This window comes from Vespa crabro, chromosome 6 (assembly GCF_910589235.1).
Source record: "Vespa crabro chromosome 6, iyVesCrab1.2, whole genome shotgun sequence".
In the NCBI taxonomy this organism is placed as follows: domain Eukaryota; kingdom Metazoa; phylum Arthropoda; class Insecta; order Hymenoptera; family Vespidae; genus Vespa; species Vespa crabro.
The window spans coordinates 10,419,051-10,440,771 of NC_060960.1; the positions used below are offsets into that span (position 1 = coordinate 10,419,051).

A 21,721-nucleotide genomic window follows, 5' to 3' on the forward strand; every position below is an offset into this window, starting at 1 on the left:
TACATAAATACATATATACATATATACATATTTCAATTTGTGCCTTTATCTTTGCAATTATTTGCGAGGAACGATATAACGTACTGACATTGTTTATTTTCTTTCTTTTTTTCTTTTCTTTTCTTTTTCTTTTCTTTTCTTTTCTTTTCTTTTTTTCTTTTTCCATAGAGCGATTTTTCTCAACAAACGCTCTCATTAAACTAGCCATTTTACAATTTATACTTGAAATAATAGTATATAAATATATATATATATATATATATATATATATATATATATATACACATACACACAAACAAATATATATTTACAATGCACACGATAAAAGTATAATATAATAAATGAATACGAGAATGAAAGTTAGTTTAGAGAATAAATAAATAGGATAAGTTAGATTAGATTATTTCTTTGGAATGACGTGTATTTTATTAATTGTGCAGTATATTTGAAGAGAATGAAGTAAAAAAAAAAAAAAAAAAAAGAACAAGACATTTTGTATAACATCACGATAATAAGTATGATTAAAGTCATACTGATATACGATGACTGATATCGTTTCAAATTGGGGGGGGGGGGGGCGGGAAAAAAAAAAAAAATAAAATAAAAAAGGAAGAAGACAATAAGCAAATAACATATTTGTATGAATCGTTAATGTTAGAAGGAAAATTTTAATAAAAATATTTGTTCTCTCGGATTTGCTATTACTTGCAAATCAGTACTATATAATTTATTACTATAATACAACGTGTTATATTTTAAACTGTTTGATGTAAGCTTCGAGAATAGTTTTATTTGTTAATTACATGAGTCATCATTGCTCTTATCTTGTATCTGTTATAAATAATCATAATAAACCACCGAATTAGAATCATTCGCGTACTTACAATATCTGTTCGCGATATTATTACGTTACATGCGCTATAAATTGGTCAATTAATTTATAAATACAATTATAGCGTTAATTTATTATTTCCCACCGCTGTATGTTAAATAAGAGCTTCATAGGTTTTTTTCTTTTTTTTTTTTTTTTTTTCACAGCGCAAACAAGTGACATTTCTTTTTTGTTTCTTTTTTTCTCACGAACATTATTGCTCGTCTTCAAACAGGAATTTGTACATGTAAAAAAAAAAAAAAAAAAAAAAAAAAAAAAAAGAAAGAAAGAAAAGAAATAAACAAATAAAGAAAAAAAGAAGGCAATCAAATAAAAAGATCATTTCTTATACTTCTCTTTATTTATTGCCTTTACGTATGCATACAAATGTAATTATTTTCTAAATGATCAATATTATCTATTTGCAAATTAATAACAATTTGAAATAATAATTCGATATATTAGAAATTATGTAAATTTTATAAATGTACAAATTGTAAATTTGCTGTGTTGTGTGACAAGAAAAAAAAAAAAAAAAAAAAAAAAAAAGGAAAAAAAAAAAGAATGTATAAAATTTAGTAAAACATGAATGATAATACATTGTGAATGACGCAAAAATAAGTTTGTCAATTAATAGTATTCTTCTTTTACTTAATTTCTCTAACGCCTAACTTACTACGTCATAATGAAAAATTTCTTTGACTAGAAGAATACAAAATACAAAGTAATATTTATTAAGCATAATAACAATAAATTTAAGTTATCAAATTGTCTAAATTTAATATTTTATAAATTTTTATTCCTCGCATTAAAATTTGTCTTCATCTTCTTCTTCTTCTTTAAGTGATCTTGCATGTAACGGTGATAACGTTGCAATTGTAATAAAACCTGTATGACCAGGCAATGAATGAGCATGCGTTACAGTCAAAAATTTTTCTTGCTCCTGTTTGTCTTTTACATTTGCTTGTTTCATTTTTTCATACTCTTGCTATAAAATAAAATATATATAGAACAAAAAAGTATTATGAAGTACGACATTAATATAACGCAGTGTTATTAAATGATTTCAATTGATACCTTATATTTTAAACAATCCAAATTTAAAACGGGTAAATTCTTATGTTGTACAGTTAATTCTCTTTGCAAACATTCATAAGTATTTATTTCAATGAAACCTTCTAATGTAAGTTCGGCGCAAGTTCTTTGAACTTGTTCGATACAAGGTGAAAATGAACACAATTTTCCTCCTATCGAATAAAAATCAAATATATAATTCAATATCATTTACGATAGAACTAATTAAATTTTCATATTACCTGACATCTTTAAAGCATTTATCGCATGCTTTATCATTAACCATGGATGCGGTAAATCTAAAAATATCGCATCCACTTTGTTTTCCAAATTTTCTCCAAAACCTTCAGCGCAAACATCTCTACATTCTACGGTAACATAATCATCAAGACCGTGCCTCTTAAATTCTGCGCTAGCAATATTTACACGCTGTTCGTGAAAGTCAAACGTATAAAGATAACCAGTTGGACGTATGGCACGAATTAGTGCATGTGAAAGAGAACCACTTCCAGTACCTAAAATGTAATGAATTAAATATAATCAATGATATAAGTTAAAATTGAATATATAACAAAAGTATATTACATTCATATATTTTCGATAGGTTAATAATATTATCATTCGATTCATAATAAAACAAAAAAAAAGAAAAAAGAAAAAGTAAAAAAATCTAAGTGAAAATTACAACAATAATAATTTGTTCAATTTACTGCTATAGGTTTCAAATATCAAATACGGAAGAAAAATATATGAAATATAAGTTCAAGAAATGTACCCAAGATTAGGCTTTTCGAAGCTTTTGCTTAAGCCTGTAGTTACTTTAGCCTGAGGGGTGGGGGGAGGGGATTTTAATTACAGATTAGAGAATTAGATGTATGGAAGGATTAAAGTTCAGCTGCTTTCTCAACCTGTCTCAATGATTGTTTGCCCTGGTGAAAGTTCCATCAAGTGTATAATTAAACTTATGTCTGGACTATAAATGATTTGTGTTCTATGCGGTACAGTTAAAGTCCAAAGCTCTGGAGTAGGTTGTAATACGTATCCCCATCCTCTGGACAATTGTACTTTGGTACCATATTTTTGACCGATAAGGGACACTACTTTGAGCGCGCCATAAATGGTTTGAAAAACATTTTCTACCATAACACCCTTCTTGTTCAAAGTTTTCGGTGTCACTTCCAACGAATGCATATTACCAGGTCCTAAATATAAAATAATAACGTCCCCTTCTTCTATCATTTCTTTTATCTTTTTAAAACTCATGTTGTTTCGTTACAAAAAAGAAAACTAACCTCTTAAATCAATTCACTTATACTTGATACAACGTTGTATATCGATTTGTTTACGCAGTGTTGCCAATATATGAAAAAAGAAATATGAAATAATATTCTTCATCATTTCCAGAAAAGTACGAACATATATATATATATATATACATGCAAAATGATGTAATTAATAATGTTTATTTATTAATTATCTATAATTATTTATATAAATATCAACGAAGAGAATAAAGGTAAAAGACGATGCGTCAAAATAGGCATCACTTAATAATACGTCGATAATTACCGACAGAGTACTTAAAAACTACATTACCGACATATATATATGCATGCACACGTAATACAACGCACTCTGTATTACGCATAGAGAAACATAATAAGATTATTAAATAGAATAGAATTTGATATTGCGTCTATTAAAACAATTGTTCGATTTAACATTGTTTTAAAATGTTAATAATATTATAACTATATAAAATATTATAACTTTGATTTAAAATATATATATATATAATAACTCGATAAAAATTTCGATTCAAGAGTCGAAATTTATGTATATCCAAAATTAAACGATTATTCGTGAAAATTAAATTGAAAGAGGGTAACTTTATATTTTTTTCGATAATATCTTCCTTTTTTTTTATATTTAAAGATTAAAATGGTCGGCATCCTTTAAATATGTTTACTTCACACAGAAATTTCGATTTTCAGGTCATCTCTATTTAAGAAAAGTAGTCATCTAAGGCGGTCACATTTGCCTATATATAAGGTGAACTATCTCCAAAATAGTCGACTTGTATAAAAAGAAAAAAAAAAGAAAAAAAAAAGAAAAAAAAAGAAAAAAGAAAAAGATGTTTAAGCTTCACTTTCACAACTGTGGTATGTAAGCACTTTTACGTATACGTATATATATATACTCATCAGTTTTTTTTTCTTTTTTTTTCTTTTTTTTTTACTTTAACCGCTGATCTCTCATTTCTTTACGTCTTCTAATACGTATTTGTAAATTTACTTCATGTTTTATTATCGCTTAATATCAAAACGACGGAGTTAACTAATAAAGATGACGCATAGAATTATTTCGAAGGATCATCAGTTTTAGATTTTTTTATTCGGGATCATCAATGTCCTCATTTTCAAATGGAATTTATATGATATCATAGAATATGACTCTGGAACTCTGTGGCTCGTATTATTACGAAATAAAATCGTCGTTAGTAAAACGTGACAAAATATATACTTTAAAACGTTTCAAATTATTCATTAATAAGTTAAAGAAAACTTTTCCTTTCTGTATATATTCTACGTGAAAAATTTCTTTTTAAATTTCCTTAAACGTTCCTTATGAAACATAATATTTACTTTCTTCAATTTATTACAGAACTATCGATACTCGACGAGGAAGTATGTATATAACGATAAAACATCGTTCGACGGCAATTTATTATATAGCAGGAAGTTTTTTAATTCGTCAAATGAAAAATCTTAAACGAGGTGGGAAAAATTGAAAAATAAAGAGGACGTTCTGATTCGACGCATATTTTCAGATAAAAATATCTTCTTCATAGTCGATGGAAATACAAGATCTGATTTATACGATTATCAACGAATATTGCGGAAATATCGTTCGCTTGTTTAAAATCACCCAATGTAGAATGGTAAGAGTAAAGGGAGACGTGGATAAGAGGTGGAGGTGAAGATGGGAGAGGTGGTAAGGAAGAACGTGAGGGGAAGAGGGAGTGAAAAGGTTTTATTTGTTGCTTTACTTTATTAATTATAAGATGGAGGCATAGTTTCCTACAGCGTCCCACTTTGCAACACTTTCACTCTTCAACAGTTACGTTACATCCAGCGCAGCAGCGCAGCACCGATGAGGAGCGGAGCTCCCTCCCGGCAAAGGAACAACTATCCTCTCGATAACTGCTTATTTGAAGAACTTTTAACAGAGAATCGGTATCGTCTCTCTAACACGCAATACCACTTCGATTTCTACGAAACTCTCTGCTAATAGAAATTATGCAATCATACGATATCTCCATATCCATTTTCTCTGCCGACAGGTACATGATAAAACAATCATTGTCTTTGATAACTTATAGAGATTACCTTCTTCTTCTTCTTCTTCTTCTTCTTTTGTTTCCTTTATTTCCTTTCTTCTTTCAATACTTTTATAAACGCCATAAGCGACTATCATCGACTACGTTTAAATCTTTTCTTTTTTTTTTTTTTTCAAGATAGTTTAATGGTTATTTATATCCAGGAAATATGTTTCGTTCCTTTTACGTAATATATATATATATATATATATATATTGTCTATGATCATAATTCGTAGTAAATGAAAATCTTTTAAAAAAAATATGAAGATTCTCTTTCCATCATATTCGAAACTCTTCGTAGTTATTTGTACCTCTTACGGCAACGTAAGTGAAAGTTGCCAAGTGGGACACGCGTCTTGAATCTTGACGGCACTTGAACGTTCGCCAAATCCTTCTCGCTTAGTTTCTCTGCCGCCTGCGCGAACGTTGATCTTTTGACAAAATTAATAAAGGCACACATTTTACTGAGTCAATCCTCAACGATGCCAATCTTTCTCTGTCTTTCTTTTTTCTCTTTCTCTCTCTCTCTCTCTCTCTCTCTCTCTCTTTCTTTCTCAATCTTGTTTATTCTTTACGATGACGTTATTAGATGAAATGATTTCGTAAAGCAATTATTCATTTTTCCAAAGAAAATTAACCTCCCTCTCTCTCTCCCTCTCTCTCTCTCTCTCTCTCTCTCTCTCTCTCTCTCTCTGTCTCATTAAAAGTAGATACCTACTAATAAACGACGTACATACTTGCATGTATATGCAATGTGAGATACGCAAGAACGCGTGAGAAACAGAGTGAAGGATCATCGATGATTCTCGAGAGGTCTATTTCGTATATGCCTTACGCAATCCACAAGAAGTTTCCAGTGCAGGAGCTTTTGCAATCGAACTATCTACTAGGTCATCCCATTTAACTGGTTTACTAGATCTCAAAAGATTTCATAAGAAACAGCGAACACGAAAGGCCGTTAAGAAAAAAGAACAATGCTCGGGCCTTACACGCACTAGCAAGGTACACATCATTACTTTCCATCGGACAAAGATTAATATAATGCTCATTCATAATCAAATAACTGGACTAGAACTGTTTAATTAGGTAGTTCTTTCAACATTTCATTTATCAAGGAAGAATCTATGGAAAAAATAAAAAGAAAAAAAAAAATTAATTCCTTTCGAACGGGATGATATCTTTAACGAGTAAAAGGGAATGAAAATAAATTAAAAATATTTTGATCGATATCAAATCGTGAGGCGAAAGTGACGATTAAATGGTGATATTGAAATGCTTCGATAGAATCGTATAATGATACAAAAGAGACGGGGGAGGGGGGAGGAGGATAGGTCAGAGGGGGCGGGGTGGGAGGGGGGTTAGGGGAAGAAGAAAAGCAAATTAACAAAAAGAAAATAAATAAATTAAAAATTCTAGCCATGATACTTTCTAAGAGCGAGACCAAAAGTTGAAAGAAAGAGGAAGAACGATATCATTGAACGAATATATATATATATATATATATATATATATATATATATATATATAGCTAGAGTTAGCGTGTGTGAAACGGTTAACAGTGAGATGGTAAGAAATCGATGAAAACTATAGATTACGTACACGTATTAAACGACTACTAACCCAAAAGAAAGGTAGGTAGGTAGGTAGGTAGGTAGGTAGGTAGGTAGGTAGGATTCGGTTTCGATGGGCCTTGGAGGTCATCGAAAAAGTGACGCTCGGTTAATATAATCGGCCATGTCCCCTACCTTTCTCGGAGTTGTGGAGAGAGAGAGAGAGAGAGAGAGAGAGAGAAAGAGAAAGAGAGAGAGAAAGAAGTGGACCCAAGGAAAGTCTAACAACAAGGGTGCTCATCCTCTCCGGTTCGTATACTCCGCGTTCATCGACCGTTAGGCTCCTCTCTTCGAGTTCGAACGGCCTTTCCTTTTCTTCTTTCGTAACTAGTCCGTCGTCGTGGTGACGTAAAGATACTATTGATATCCCCGAGTTCGACTCAAGTAAAATCAAATTTATTACTTTCTATAATCGTTCAAGATGCTGCGTATTATTTATATGTCACATATATATATATATATATACATATACATTAACATATACATATATATGTATATTATATGTATATATATGTATATATAACAAAAAAAAAAAGAAAAGAAAAAAAAAAACAGGAAAGATTAACAAATAAAGATACTTTCAGATATTACCGATTATAGACATGCTTACTTATATTTACGCACATGTTCTTTCTACAAATCGACGCTCAAATATCAAAGATTAACATGCATATTACATGCATACATACATAGGTACGTCATCCATCCTCCCTTCCCCCCTCCCACTCCATTCGTCTTATGTAAAACCGCAGGATGTGATCTGTCACTCACCTGTCATCCATAAAATTTCAACGGCTGTAACAAGATACGCTAATACGTCCAATCCTGTCTCTTATGTCTAATGAATAAAAAAGATAAAGAAGAGAAAGAGAGAGAGAGAGAGAGATAAAAAAAAAAGAAAGAAAGAAGAAGAAAAATAGAAAGAAAGAAAGAAAGAAAAGAGAGAAAAGATAGGATCTACATAATGCATACGAGTAAGAAACGTGTTTCTCTCTTATGGTCGTGTACTCACGTGAACGTAAATAGTTGACACATAGTAAAAAAGAAGAAGGAGGAGGAGGTGGATGGAGGTGGTGAAGGTGCATAATGCAGATGAAGGAGGAGATGGTGGAGGATGAGCGTAGAGACGAAGCGTACTTACTTACATACTTACTTACTTACTTACTTACTTACTTACTTACTTACATGCCAGTGAGTTTTCATGTTAACCCCGGAGTTATAGAGAAAGGTGCCCCACCGTACTCGTCCGATATTAGAGAGGCGCTTCTTGACTTACGAAGGATGGTGGTGGGTATCGAGTAGGGAGAAACGGGCCTCTGGTCCCAATCTGTCTTCAGTTCCCATGCGAGCTTCCATTCGATATCGTTCGGTCTGCGCGTCCGATTAATATTTCATCTTTTATTTTCTTTCTCTCTCTCTCTCTCTCTCTCTCTCTCTCTCTCTCTTCCTCTCTCTCTATCTCTCTCTCTCTCTCTCTCTTTCTATCTCTGTCTTTCCTATCATCTGTTTCTCTTTATTTCACTAATTTTCTCTTTCTCTGTCTCTTTTTTTTTCCGGCTAAATAGACATGTCATCGCCAACGAGTTAACGTCCAACGAACGACCTTGAAGGCCTGGCGATCATTTGATAGAAGACATAAAACTATACCCAACCGCTATCGTTTATCAGCTTTTTTTTTGGATTGAAATTTCCCTCAACGGATCATCATGTGGTCCCTCAAATTGGTAATTATAAGGATTAATCGACTATTTTATATTATAAAGATAAAATTTTCTTTTGAATCGGAATAACGGATAAAAGTTATCGGATACGAATAGATTGAAAACGATCGAACACGCTTATACTTTCATCGTAATAATGCGGCATCGCAAATGGAAACGAGGAAAGTCAGTTCCGTTCTGTTCAATTTGTACGTCGTATGTACTTACGTACTTATTATACGTCTCCCGCCGTTGGTGCATTATTATTGACACGCTCGTTTTTCTCAACGGCTCCCGACACGCTCTTTCATTGTCGGCATTGAAGCGTTTTGACGGTCAAGATCGAAATTTCACTCGTTCGATCTCTTACATGGCTTTTATATATATATATATATATATATATATATATATATATATATATATATATATATATATATATATAAGAGCTTTTCTTATGAAGCATTTGTTCGTTTTATTCTTAAAATCGTTATAAAATAAAATTATTGCATAATTCGAATAGGTCAGATCTTTCTAACTTAAGAAAGCTAATCAGAGTTTTCTATGTTCATATTCGGACAAAGGGAAGAGAGGGGAAGGGGAGGAAGGGAGTGGAGGAATCAAGCGCGATTCACTCGGCTTTAACCATATCGAGTACGCGAACTAACTCGGAAATCATTTATCGAGGCAAATACTATCTACCTATCTACCTAGCTACCTATGTATCTGTCCATTCGGCGTCGGTAGAATACAAATCGATCAGCCTTCTATGGACAGGATATCTTTTCTCGATAGTCTTGAATCAGGTCAGTCGGTTAATCACGCCATCGTATAAAACGTTTCCGTGAAGAGGATGATTTTTCTTTTCGATCGCGATGCGATTTCTTTTCGATCAATTTATGTACACACACACACACACACACACATATATATATACCCAGCATGTACCTGTACGTTCGATAATTAATTAGTTCAAGCGATGATTAATGTTTTTCAGGTAGTAATCCTGACGACGATCGTCTTCGTCACGATTTATGCCAAAGAGGAAACGACCAAGAATCGGGACAAGAGACAACAGATACCTTATCATGCTAGAAGGGGTGCTAGACCACCACCTTATGCCGTTCAAATGGAACCAATCGTTCAATATTCTCAACGAGATCCTCTTTATAATCCTTTGATAAATTCTAAGAGCGACGATCTTGGTATATACGAAGAAAATCCATCGAGTTATTACCAATCGGAGCCAGAGCCAATTATTGAGATTATCATTAAGGAATCTAACGAATCCTTACCAACTCCTGTACCACCTCCGACTCCACCGCCTTCGAGACCAACGAAAGAACCAATACAAGTTTATTACGTAAAGTATGAAAAGAAAGGAGGCTATGGAGAGAAATCTCGAGTCGTATACGATCCACCCGTACGTGCTTTGACACCGGTAGAAGAACACGAAGAAATTAAATCCAAGCATCATAAGGAAGAACCTATCCAACCGGTAACACCATCACCTCCAGAACCATCGACCACTTTAAGAGCTATCATTCGACCAGATAGCGAGACTTATCATTCCGGTGGTAGCGGAATTCGTGTTACCTTTGGAACGGAACAATTACCACCTAATAATCATAACAAACGTAATGACATTGAAACGCCAGTTTCTACTCAAAGTACAAAGCCTCATTCTCTTGGTTCTGTTGCACCTGGTACACCTAAAAGACAGCATGGTCCTTATCAGCCTTTACAACCTGTACAGCAAAGAGTACCACCTGCATTTCCACAGCAAAGAGTCGTTAATTCTTTTCAACCACCGCTATCTTTAATTCCGCAACAACAGCAACAACAACAATTACCATTAAAGTTTATACCACAAAGGCAGCAACAGTTCCCATCGGCTTTATCAGTGAGAAATCAATTGCAAAGACCACAGCAACCACCGTTACCTATTCAGAGTTTGCCTGATCTATCGCAACGAACACCGTCTACTGCTTTCGGTCCTCCTCATCGTATTAGTATAAATCATCCTCAACAGCCAGGACTTCCACCAACGCTGTCGGTTTCTCATCAAAGCGTGCAATTGCAAAATCAGCCGCTTGGACCTATTCAACCTAATTTCCATGTGGAACGAAAACAACCTCAGCAGCAACAGCAGCAGCAGCAGCAACAGCAACAACAACAGCAACAACAGCAACAACAACAACAACAACCACAACAACAACAGCCTCCGGTATTTTCACAACAAGAACAAGAGAAACAACGGTATCATGAACAGCGACGTCAGCAAGAGGCATTGAAGCAACGTGAACATCAACGGCAACGCGAACAGCAAAGACTTCAGGAACATCGTAGACTCGTAGAATTACAACGACAATTCGATCAACAGAGGCATATAGAACAACAAAGACAGGTTGAACAACAGAGACAAGTGGAACAGCAAAGATTGGCGGATCAGCAAAGACTCGTCGAACAACAGCGATACGCGGAACAACAAAGATTGACGGAACAACAGAGACTGGCGGAAGAACAAAGACTGCTGGAGCAGCAGAGATTGGCTGTTGAACAGCAAAGGCTACAGGAACGTCAAAGATTGCATGAACAGCATCGAATTCAAGAACAAAGAAGACGTAAACAAGAACACGAACAAAGACTCTTGCAAGAGCAACAATATCGTACATCTTTGAAGTACAATCAGGCTATTCCATCGCAAGGTGGTATTCCAGGTCAACCTCCATTACCTATTCAAAAGCCAGAAGGAGAAATCTTTAAGGCCGTACCAAAGTTGGAACAACATTATGCGATCAGAGAGAATCCGTTACATCCAGGCCCGTTCCCACCAAATACAGTACAATTTCCAGAAAGTTCGTTGAATCAGTACCAGGCAACGCATCAATTAAACACTTTACAGGATTCCCGACAAATCGCGGGAGGTCAATCGAATCGAATTTTAAACGACGAAGTACCACGACAGATACAACAACAAATTGAAAATCAACAAGTTCCCTCGGGTCATCGACATTTAACGTTCAATTCTGATTCGTTAGGACATCAACAGACGCAATTGTCGTTGACACCATCCGTAAGCACTCAACAACAACATCGTCAAAGGGAACAACAATCTTTTTGGGGACGTTCACCTTCACCAAACAATGATGTACAAAAGTCCCAAACGATTTACGCAACACCAGTTAGTATCCCTTCTGAATTCGGATCATCCACCGGTAGGATATCCTACAGAAATGGTCCGACAATTTCTAGCAGTACTACGACAACGACGACGACAACAACTACGACCACAACCACAACCGAAGCACCAACGACAACTACTCTTTCACCGAAAAACGAAGCCAAGATCAAGGAGAACATTGCAAATTTACCAGACGAAGTGCCAGACGATATAAGGGAACAACTTTTGAGTTCCGGTATTTTGGGTAACGCTGACATACAAATACTTGATTACGACAAGGTCGGTGGCATACCAATCGAGAAACTACCGCCCGAGGCATTGGCAAATTTCTACGGTGCTGGAGGTGGTTCCGCAGTGGCAGCGAGCGAGCCAATACCGTCTATCATTAAAAAACCTGAAATATCATTGTCGAATGAAGACAACATTTCTTCTGGCACGTCCGAAAGCGTTACTTCTTTATCGAAATACGAACCACCTAATAAGGAAATGATGGAGAGCACGATCATGGGAAGGACCAAGATCGAACAGGCCACTTTGAGGCCAGGTGGTGTAGAAATGAAAGTAGTACGATTCGATCCAAGTACGGAGCAAGGCCGAGCAGTGGCCGAGCAACATATACGTGCTGACGCGACCAGACTCGAACCGGTCACTATAGGTCCGGAAAATCATGACCAATACAATCGTTATTTACCGCTTAAAGTAAGCGGTGCCTCGTTTCCTATACCAGATGTGCCCGATCTAAAAGGACGAAAAATAACGAGCGTGGTCGTATTAGCGCCTGTTGACTATCATTTTCAGGAAAAGGATAAAGGTCTTGAGACGAGGGAGGACAGAAAGATCGACGACATACAGGCTGTTAAATTTTTAGCTGGCGATACGCTCAAGCAACTCGTTAAAAAGCCTACCGTCGATAATTATAAAAAGTGGTTGGAACAGGAAACTCGTACCGAACCTCAGAGACAATCTGTTGTATTATTAATCACCATGTAAGTATACCAAACATATTTTCCCTCAACGATCGAATAGAATAATAAGCTATAGAAAGATTTCTCTTTTCAGGCCGTCCAATGATCAAAGTAAAAACGACAAGGAAATATTCATGTACGATGTTAATTCCCAATCGGTTAGCAAAATGTCGGGGGATTTATCGACGGCCTTTGTCGATGCTGCCGAAAGCAATTCAGACAGTACCGATGACTTTTCTGGATTTTAAACGATCGATCATAATTAATCTATCCTTTAACGGTCTATATCGCTCCTGTTTAACGTCTTTGATTAGGATCTAATCACGAAGTTGAATCGATTAATAACATCGACCATTGAGATTTGTCAATATTATTTTGTACCTTATATTTCGTTCTTTTTCTTTTTCTTTTTCTTTTTCTTTCTTTCTTTCTTTCTTTCTTTCTTTTTTTATTATTATTTTTCTTTTTTCTTTTTATTCTCTACACGTATTATATACAATCGTAATAATAACGTATGTATATGTGCATGTACATATGAGAGAGCAAGAGCGAACTATCGAATCGAGGATGATGATTTCATGCGGATAACGAAGCAAAAGCGAAAGTCCTGTAAGCTAGAAATAGAAAACGTAAGGAAAGTTACACGTGAGGAATACACGGCACCTGGCAACGACGGCCATTTCTAGGATGACGAATCACCATGTTCGAGAAATATATTTTTATTAAAAGGAAAAAGGAAGGCAAAAAAACCACACACGCGCACGAGAAAAAATGAAAGAAAATACACAAAAAAAAAAAAAAAAGGAAAACACAAGGAAAAAAGAAAACCATCCCAGGGAAAAAGGAAAAAAGAAAAAAAAAGAAGAAACAAAACAAAAAAAAAACAAAAAAAAAAAAACAAGTAAAAGAGGAACGTCCCGAGATATTTCACACAACAGATGGTGAAACGATTATGATAAACATATCACGGAACATGACATGAGGATAATGAGAGTACATACTCCTTGTAGATATATTAACGATGTATGATTATGTATATAACGCTGATCTTTTTTTTACATTTTTATACGAAATAAACGCAATCCTTTTGTACGTGGATATTGTTAATTTTCTATGAATACTATGAAAGGATCGAACGAAAGTGAGATCTTCTCACGCAGCGCACATATACACATATATACCCGCATAAGGACGCATACAGGCAACCCTATCAAACCATTTCCCATCCCACCTTCACTCTCTCCCTTCCTCCTTCTTCGATCTCGGTGAATGGATTAATTTGAAATTCTATGAAATCGCATACAAATATTGCAAATATTGCAAGCAATCAAACTTCTATTTTCTATAGGTTCATTTCGTCTTGGCTCGTGAACTTGACGAATAAAGAGACCATCTTCATTAGACTTTCATCGTTTCTACGTCGGTATAGACGAGTTACATGATTGATAAAAAGAATTTATAATAATAGTAATAATAATAATAATAATAATAATAGTAATAATAATAATACAATTAACAGAGTAATAGTGGTAGTAGTAATAGTAGTAATAAAAAAAAAAAAAACATGTTAGAAAGTTTTAATTTCTCGCGTTTTTAAAAACGCTACGACGCTAGTCAAATTGAATGAATCGATACTTACGAATGAAATATCGATTGAGATCGAGATCGTAATCTGTTGAAGAAATAATAATTATAATAATAATAATTATAATAATAATAATAATAATAATAATAATAATAATAATAATAATAATAATAATAATAATAATAATAATAATAATACAATCTACAGAGTTGTAGTACTAGTTGTAGTATTAGTTGTAGTATTAGTAGTAGTAGTAGTAGTAGTTGTAGTTGTAGTAGTAGTAATAATAGTAATTGTAGTAGTAGTAGTAGTAGTAGTAGTAGTAATAATAGTAGTAGTATTAAGAAAAACATGATAGTATCTTTGAACTTCGCGGACTTTTGAAAACACTATGATGCTAATCAAATTAAATGAAGAACCGATACTTACGAATGAAATATCGATCGAGATTTCAAGATCGTGATCTATCGGATAGACTTTCTGCGATAAGAGAAGACAATATGACGTAAATTTATTTTTTATAATTGCACTACATTTAAATGATCATACACATGTGAAAACTTTTAATTACATGTATAGTGCACATCGTTATAAAACAAGCAATTACACGTAATATTTCTATTAATTTTTTTCCAAAAAGATTTTCTCGAGGAGGCAGACAGACAGAGACGGAGAAATGGAATGATCTCTTAACGAGAAAAAGAAAGATAGAGATAGAAATAAAAGGATAGAAAGAGAGAGAGAGAGAGAGAGAGAGAGAGAGAGAGAGAGAGAGAGAGACAGAGAGAGAGAGAAAGAAAAAAATAAAAAGAGCTCGTCTAATTTTAATATTTCAAATATTTTTCTATCATATCAATATTGTTTTTATCCGTTTCTCCGTGTCTGTCTTTTAATTTATGTCAATTTTGTTTTTTTTTTACGTACCAAAATATTTAATAAAAATTAATCGCTAAGAAATATTTCATTTCGATATAATATTCTATGTATATAATATATGTATGCGTATATATTTTATACATATATATGTATTTATATATATATATATATATATTTATATATATATATATATATATATATACACATATATATATATATAATTTATAAATATTTCTCTACGTCTCGTCACAATCAATAGATAGATAAATCGATAAATGAATATTATCGGTTATACGTTAAATTTTTTTCTATCATTGAAATATTCGTTAATAAGAAAAGTTTTTGATTGTTTTGTGTTTTATAATTCTAATACTCCCACCCATCCTCCCACCACCGACCCTCCCCCCCCCGCTTTCCCCTTCCTCCTCCTGCCCCATCGAGGTATCATCTACTAATTAATAATAATTAATAATTCTAACGATAAGTATATTTTGCTTGATACATGAATAATTTTTATTGGTTAGCACGAAACAAATAGTGAGCGCCGTGCACGTAACGCACGCGCGCGCGCGCGCGCGCTCGTTCCCATCCTGTATATCTCTTGGTGTGTGTATGTGTATTTACGTGTACGTCTGTTCTTCTAATTTTTTTCTTTCTTTTTTTTTGCTTTTCTTTTTTTTTCTTTTTTTTTTTTTTTTATTTAATGTGTGTGCGCGCGTGTCTGTGTCTGTGTCTGTGTGTATGGGTTTCTTTCTTCTTCTTCTTCCTTTTTTTTTTCCTCTTTTTTCATCCCTTTTTTTTCTTCCTCATAAAATCATAAACAAAATGCAAGAACTGGTACTGAATACAAAATTAAATTATAACATCGTTATCGTTATCGTTATCGTTATCGTTATCGTTAATCCTCATTGTCGTCGTCGTCGTCGTCGTAGTCGTCATTATTATCATTTATTGTGATTATAAACAAACAAACAAAAAATATTATTACAACGTACACATATATATATATATATATATATATATATATGTATATATATATGTATATATATAGTGTAAAATAAAAGAAAAGAGACGCACGCAATGTTTACGTATGAGATACGTTTTCTAACAATTATTTGTCGAATAATTTTCAACGCTTCGGTTAATTCGCAGAAAAAAAAGAAAAATGGCGTAAGTTTCGGCGCGACATTATCCGTCGCAGTCAGTTTTTCTTTTGTTATTACTTTCCTCGTTTGATTTCCTTTTGTTCGTTTTTCTTTTTCATTTCGTTTAAATTTTCTTCCTTCACAATTTTCTTGCTTTTTTTTTTCTTTTTCTTTATCTTTTTCTTTTTCTTCTTCCTCTCTTATTACTCACGAACGTACACACATTTTCAATGAAATTAAGCTCGAGTATACGCATTATATAAGATTAAAAACGGAATAATTTTAAAGCTTTGTCTTTGTAACATTCGTTCGTGTAATCAAATCGTATTTTGCCCGATTATGTATTTAAATATTTCTTCATTCGAATATATAATATATAAAAATGCTGATGTGCTAAAAGAAATGCTTTTATTTGTTTTGTTTCGTTTTTTTCTTCTTCTTTCTTTCTTTCTTCTTCTTCTCTTTCTTTCTTTTTTTACTTCGATCGAAATTTCTTTCTTTAGATTAAAATTAAAGAAAAAGTAAAAGTGACAACAATGCCATTATTAAATTAAACGATTGATTTTCAATTACGACGATTATTTGTAGATAAATTTTTCAACAAATAGAGATCTCTTCTTTGTGTAACAAATGAAATTTTTTTTTCTTTTCTTTTCTTTTCTTTTCTTTTTTTTTTTTTGTTTTTGTTTTATTTTTCTTTTTCTTTCATTTTTTTACTTTCTGTTTTTCATTGAAAATCCGATCGAATATATCAGTCGTTTTAAAATATACATATAAATATTATATATAGAACGTATAAAGCGCGCTTAATTCGGGCAAAAATGATTATTGTAATTTTGATAGAAAAGTTCGAATTATTTCGTCATATCGTTCGTTACACACATTTTATATATATATACACATGCATACATACATCATCGGTATGTAATGCGCGCACGATGCGCAACGCGCGCGCCAACTACACATACACTCACACAAAGAACACGTCCGAATGCAACATTGCTTAATACTACATAAACATTTCATATTTGCATTTATATAGACCTTTAACACCCTTTGCACTTTAACATTAAAATAACTCATCTGAATATAAGATTTAACAAAGTGAACACAAACATTACCTATGCTAGAGCAATTACACATGCATTTAATTATAAATAACATGGAAATAGCAAAACTATAATATTTTTCGATATAAAATTTCAAAGAGCAATCCATTTATTTATAGTTAAATGATAAATTTGATTTTATACTGCAACGATACTAATCTGGTTTGTGCCTAAGTTAGTGAGGAAAAAAAAAATAAAACAAGAAAAAAAATAAAATAAAATAAAGAAAGAAGAGAGAAAGAGAGAGAGAGAGAGAGAGAGAGAGAGAGAGAGAGAGAGAGAGAGAGAGAGAATATTAATTATTTCTATAAATTTGTAATCAAAGAAAATTATACTGAAATCTGAATAATAAAAATAGACAGAGAAATACAAACATATGATTTACATCGTGAATAGATTCTGACAGCTATTATCAACAATTGTATCCAATTGTCAACTAAAAAAATATTGCACTTCTTAAATATTTGTGATACTAAAATATTTATCGATACTAGGTATATTATACCACTGTTTGCATTGGCAGATAAAGCAAATATATAGCTTATATAACTATAAGATACTAACTCGTGATAAATTGTCTACAATATACACGATTAAATGTACATTACATTGGTATTAATCTGACATTGCATTAATATTATAATTTTTTGTAAAATATTAATATATTAATATAATTAATGCACATTTATAAATTACAGATTAATGAAAAAGAGACTTAATTCTTTTATACCAAAGGACCATATATAAAATAAGAGATATTGATTTCTTATAATCATATACGACAGGCATAATATTCGTGCAGTACTATTAACATAAAACAGAAATTCTAATGAAGGTGCCTGTATAATAATGTCATTTTTTGGAACAATTAATAATATTTCTAATTAAATAATATTGAGAGAAAAAGAAAAGAAAAGAAAAAAAAAAAAGAAAAAAAAAGAAAAAAAAGAAAAGAGAAAAAAAGGAATCGTAATATCATTGTACTTTTACTTAATAAAATCAAATTACTTTTTTCACTTTAAAAACAAAAATGTGCATATGCACACATACGTTCAAATATGTGTACATATTATACATTTTAAAACAATATTTCAAATACATGCTTCTATAATGTTCGAAAGATTCTATTTAAATCACTGTTATTGTTAATCCAATATAGTTTTTGAAAATAAAGAGAATAAAAAGAAAATTCCTTTCTTTACGTTTGATATTTCAAATTTATATGACGCAATGTTCATGATCAGCATAAAGAAAAGAGACAGGCTGTAAAAGGAACTGAACCGCGCTGTGTAATAAATTGCACGAATAATTTATCTATGACTTGTCATTCCTTTCAAATACATATACACAAATCAATACTGCTTCGTATATAGAGAGATTACTTACTCTATGTTTCACATAAAAAAGTTCTTTTTAAAAACCAATCTGATAAGAAATTGTCGCAAACGGCTTTCCAAATTTCATTGCCTCTTTTCATATGAATACAAACTAATACATTCTATTTATATCCCCAATAGACTAGTGTTTTACAAGCAACCTTGCATCCGGAGTTAAATATCTATTATTTGGATTAATTATATGTATATAAACATGTAATAATACAACATCTCTTGTCATAAAAAATCGTAAGCCTTAGTCGCGATTTGAACAAGGTCATTTGTAATTACAGAATGAATCATTTTCATCACCGATAAATAAAGAAATCTGTTCCTAATGATTAATAAAAATATAATTAGATTAGCCCCATAGATATATGCTTTAATACATAAGAAATGGCAGTTAAAATACTACACAATTACAAAGATAAAATAGAATGAAAAATACAAAAAAGAAATTACCATTGTCCATAGTTCAAAAAAAAAAAAAAAAGGAATAATAATAATAATAATAATAATAATAATAATAATAATAATAATAATAATATTAATAATATTAATAATATTAATAATAATAATAATAATAATAATAGTAATAATAGTAATAATAATAATAAAGGAACAGATTTCTTATTTATACCTGGATCAAATTTGTTTATACTTTAAGAGTAGCTTTTGGAGACCAGTGATGAAAACGGGTTGGGCCAGCAGGATAAGAAGGAGGAATCCATTTGTTTCCCCGATGGCCCATGAAGGGAGGTGGAGATGGACCGCTCAAAAAATGAGGTGGCACGATATTATACCATGGTTGAGTGATCGGATGAGGTCCATAGCCCATGCCAAAGGAGTGACCAAACCAAGTACGATTTCTGTTAACATGGAGTCTGGGACTGTTCAAATTGCGCCTCCTACCTGTACCAGTACTATTATGATGTTGATTTTGATTTGCAGAGCTTAAAGGTTTTACTTCATGTTGTTCTTCCATAGTAGGTACCAGTGGGGTTTTCTGTGAAATATATTTATATGCAATTATTCTTATTATTATTCTTATCTGTATAGCTAAATGCGTAAATATCAAAATATATAATCCTAATACATACCAGCATTTTTGTCTGCCTCTCAGATTGTTTATTTTCTTTCTCTGCATGATTATCTCTTTGAAAAATTGGTACAGTATTTTCTTTATCATCAAATGATGCCAATGTGCAATATGATCCCTTACTTTCTCCAAAACGACAACAAACTTCATTAGGGTCAACCCAAAGTGTAAGCTCTACTGGTAGAGACAAATCTTCGTACTTCACTCCAGCAGCATTTGCAGCACTCTCCAAGGTCGCGTCCCTTCTATTATGCCCATTCACACGTATGCAACGATAACCTTGACCTTTGAAAGGCTTATCAGGAAACCAATGATTTTTAAAACGTTCCGTCAACAATTCAACTAAATGTCGTTTGAAACATTCCAATTGATCGGGACTAAATTTTTCGTTTTTTTCTATCAGCTGTACTAAGAATAGTACTGCTGCTGTAATTTCGTTGCGCATGATAACAGTATTGGTTGATAAACTTATAAATTCCTGACTTGTTCCTCTTCTGATAAACTGACACAATATTTTTGTAAACTAAAGTACCATTCGAGGAAGACGATATGGAGTACATAGAGCCCTTTTGCAACGCTACAACGTTTAAATGTTTCAAGATCTATGTTTTCTTTTTTGAATTATAAACGGAATAATTTTACTGTCTTCCTTTTTCTTGCATTTAAATTCTTCTTTCTAAAACTGATCTATATAAAAAGAAAGAGAGAGAAAAAAAAAAAAAAGAAAGAAAAAAAAGAACACATTATTATCATATATTTCAATATTTCAATATTTCTATTTTTTATTTAGCAGAGACAAAAATACTTTTGTATAGAAATATTCTTAAAAAATACTCTTTAGAAATTTATATTTATCCCAAGCAAAGTTAATTTCTGAAACCCCCGATATGAAAACTGTCCATCGAATAAACAATAACTAACATTTGTTATTATTAAGAAGGATCCCCCTCCCCTCAAAAATATATTTATAATTGACTTTACAATATTAACAATATGTGCGTACATATGCGCTATGATTAATAGCATATTCCAACTGGACTACATAACAATATGTTATGCATATCAATTGGACCATGATTTTTAGTTTCAAAGGTTAGGAAATATCTATTAAAGTAAATACGAAGAAATATTTAGATCGTTAATCTTTAGAATGATCATTCACTCAAAATGATATAAAAATTTCTACACGAAATGGCTTAAATTTGAATGAAAACATTATTTCAAGCAACGAACGCAATTTATGCCAGCTCATTCTTATGCCAATAGAACGTGTGGCAAACGATACGTATATTTCTAATATCACTATTTTCAAACTTGTTTAAATGACAAATATTTTTCAATTCTAATCACCATTCATATGTATTCACATCTGAACAAAGCACTCATAATTATAATAATAATATTAAATTAACCTTACGAATTAATGTGGAAAAAAAACTCGTATTTCTGGCAAAACCACTACGTCCTCTCCCTCTTTAAATAAACGTACTCGACCCAACACGTGTTACGTTGCATCCAAGTCCATAAACCATACAAACTTTCGATAAGTGCGTACTATCGTTCGAAGGATAAAATCAAAATTTGAAATGATCCGCGTCCATTTCTTTTTCTTGTTTTTTTCTTTTCTTTTTTTTTTTTTTTTGTTTCGCATTATCGTAATTATTATCATTATCATCGTTATTATTATTGCTTTTTTAAATTTTCCAATAAAGGTAATAATAGTTTTGTTGTATAAAAAAAACTTGCAAA

At 32.3% G+C, this 21,721-nt stretch overlaps 3 protein-coding genes across 10 annotated transcripts; 1 reads left to right on the forward strand and 2 right to left on the reverse strand.

Moving 5' to 3' along the window:
* Window positions 1-1,390: 1,390 nt before the first annotated feature.
* Window positions 1,391-3,364, reverse strand: LOC124425013 (tRNA (adenine(58)-N(1))-methyltransferase catalytic subunit TRMT61A). 2 transcript variants are annotated; one of them, XM_046964755.1, is made up of 5 exons: window positions 3,238-3,364; window positions 2,854-3,147; window positions 2,188-2,460; window positions 1,949-2,118; window positions 1,391-1,859 (listed from the first exon to the last, which is right to left on the reverse strand). In XM_046964755.1, exons 2-5 carry the CDS (start codon window positions 3,134-3,136, stop codon window positions 1,680-1,682), a joined length of 906 nt encoding a protein of 301 aa, XP_046820711.1. In that variant the 5' UTR covers window positions 3,137-3,147; window positions 3,238-3,364; the 3' UTR covers window positions 1,391-1,679. The 2 variants fall into 2 exon arrangements, with proteins under 2 accessions (XP_046820711.1, XP_046820710.1); XM_046964754.1 differs by having other exon boundaries at window positions 2,854-3,338.
* A 474-nt stretch (window positions 3,365-3,838) lies between these two features.
* LOC124424933 (histone-lysine N-methyltransferase 2D-like) lies at window positions 3,839-15,151 on the forward strand. 4 transcript variants are annotated; one of them, XM_046964572.1, is made up of 5 exons: window positions 3,839-4,107; window positions 4,610-4,886; window positions 8,502-8,660; window positions 9,631-12,803; window positions 12,877-15,151. In XM_046964572.1, exons 3-5 carry the CDS (start codon window positions 8,643-8,645, stop codon window positions 13,028-13,030), a joined length of 3,345 nt encoding a protein of 1,114 aa, XP_046820528.1. In that variant the 5' UTR covers window positions 3,839-4,107; window positions 4,610-4,886; window positions 8,502-8,642; the 3' UTR covers window positions 13,031-15,151. The 4 variants fall into 4 exon arrangements, with proteins under 4 accessions (XP_046820528.1, XP_046820529.1, XP_046820530.1 ...); XM_046964573.1 differs by lacking the exon at window positions 3,839-4,107 and having other exon boundaries at window positions 4,146-4,886; XM_046964574.1 differs by lacking the exons at window positions 3,839-4,107; window positions 4,610-4,886 and adding an exon at window positions 8,286-8,305.
* A 561-nt stretch (window positions 15,152-15,712) lies between these two features.
* On the reverse strand, window positions 15,713-21,524 carry LOC124424909 (maternal B9.15 protein-like). Of its 4 annotated transcripts, none has more exons than XM_046964500.1 (3): window positions 21,390-21,524; window positions 19,974-20,659; window positions 15,713-19,879 (listed from the first exon to the last, which is right to left on the reverse strand). In XM_046964500.1, the coding sequence occupies exons 2-3, from the start codon at window positions 20,415-20,417 to the stop codon at window positions 19,529-19,531; spliced, it is 795 nt and encodes a 264-aa protein (XP_046820456.1). In that variant the 5' UTR covers window positions 20,418-20,659; window positions 21,390-21,524; the 3' UTR covers window positions 15,713-19,528. The 4 variants fall into 4 exon arrangements, with proteins under 4 accessions (XP_046820456.1, XP_046820457.1, XP_046820458.1 ...); XM_046964501.1 differs by having other exon boundaries at window positions 21,385-21,514; XM_046964502.1 differs by having other exon boundaries at window positions 19,974-20,654; window positions 21,390-21,502.
* Between the last annotated feature and the right edge of the window lie 197 nt (window positions 21,525-21,721).

Bases quoted from the DNA above. Each gene is read 5' to 3' on its own strand.
- LOC124425013 (XM_046964754.1), bottom strand. From the start codon at position 3,208: ATGAGTTTTAAAAAGATAAAAGAAATGATAGAAGAAGGGGACGTTATT. The intron at 2,461-2,853 runs GTTGAGAAAGCA...ATTACATTTTAG, and splicing joins GCAAACAATCATTGAGACAG to GTACTGGAAGTGGTTCTCTT. The intron at 1,860-1,948 runs GTATCAATTGAA...TTTATTTTATAG, and splicing joins TGGATTGTTTAAAATATAAG to CAAGAGTATGAAAAAATGAA.
- LOC124424933 (XM_046964572.1), top strand. The intron at 12,804-12,876 runs GTAAGTATACCA...TTCTCTTTTCAG, and splicing joins GTTGTATTATTAATCACCAT to GCCGTCCAATGATCAAAGTA.
- LOC124424909 (XM_046964500.1), bottom strand. From the start codon at position 20,417: ATGCGCAACGAAATTACAGCAGCAGTACTATTCTTAGTACAGCTGATA. The intron at 19,880-19,973 runs GTATGTATTAGG...TATATTTCACAG, and splicing joins AGAGGCAGACAAAAATGCTG to AAAACCCCACTGGTACCTAC.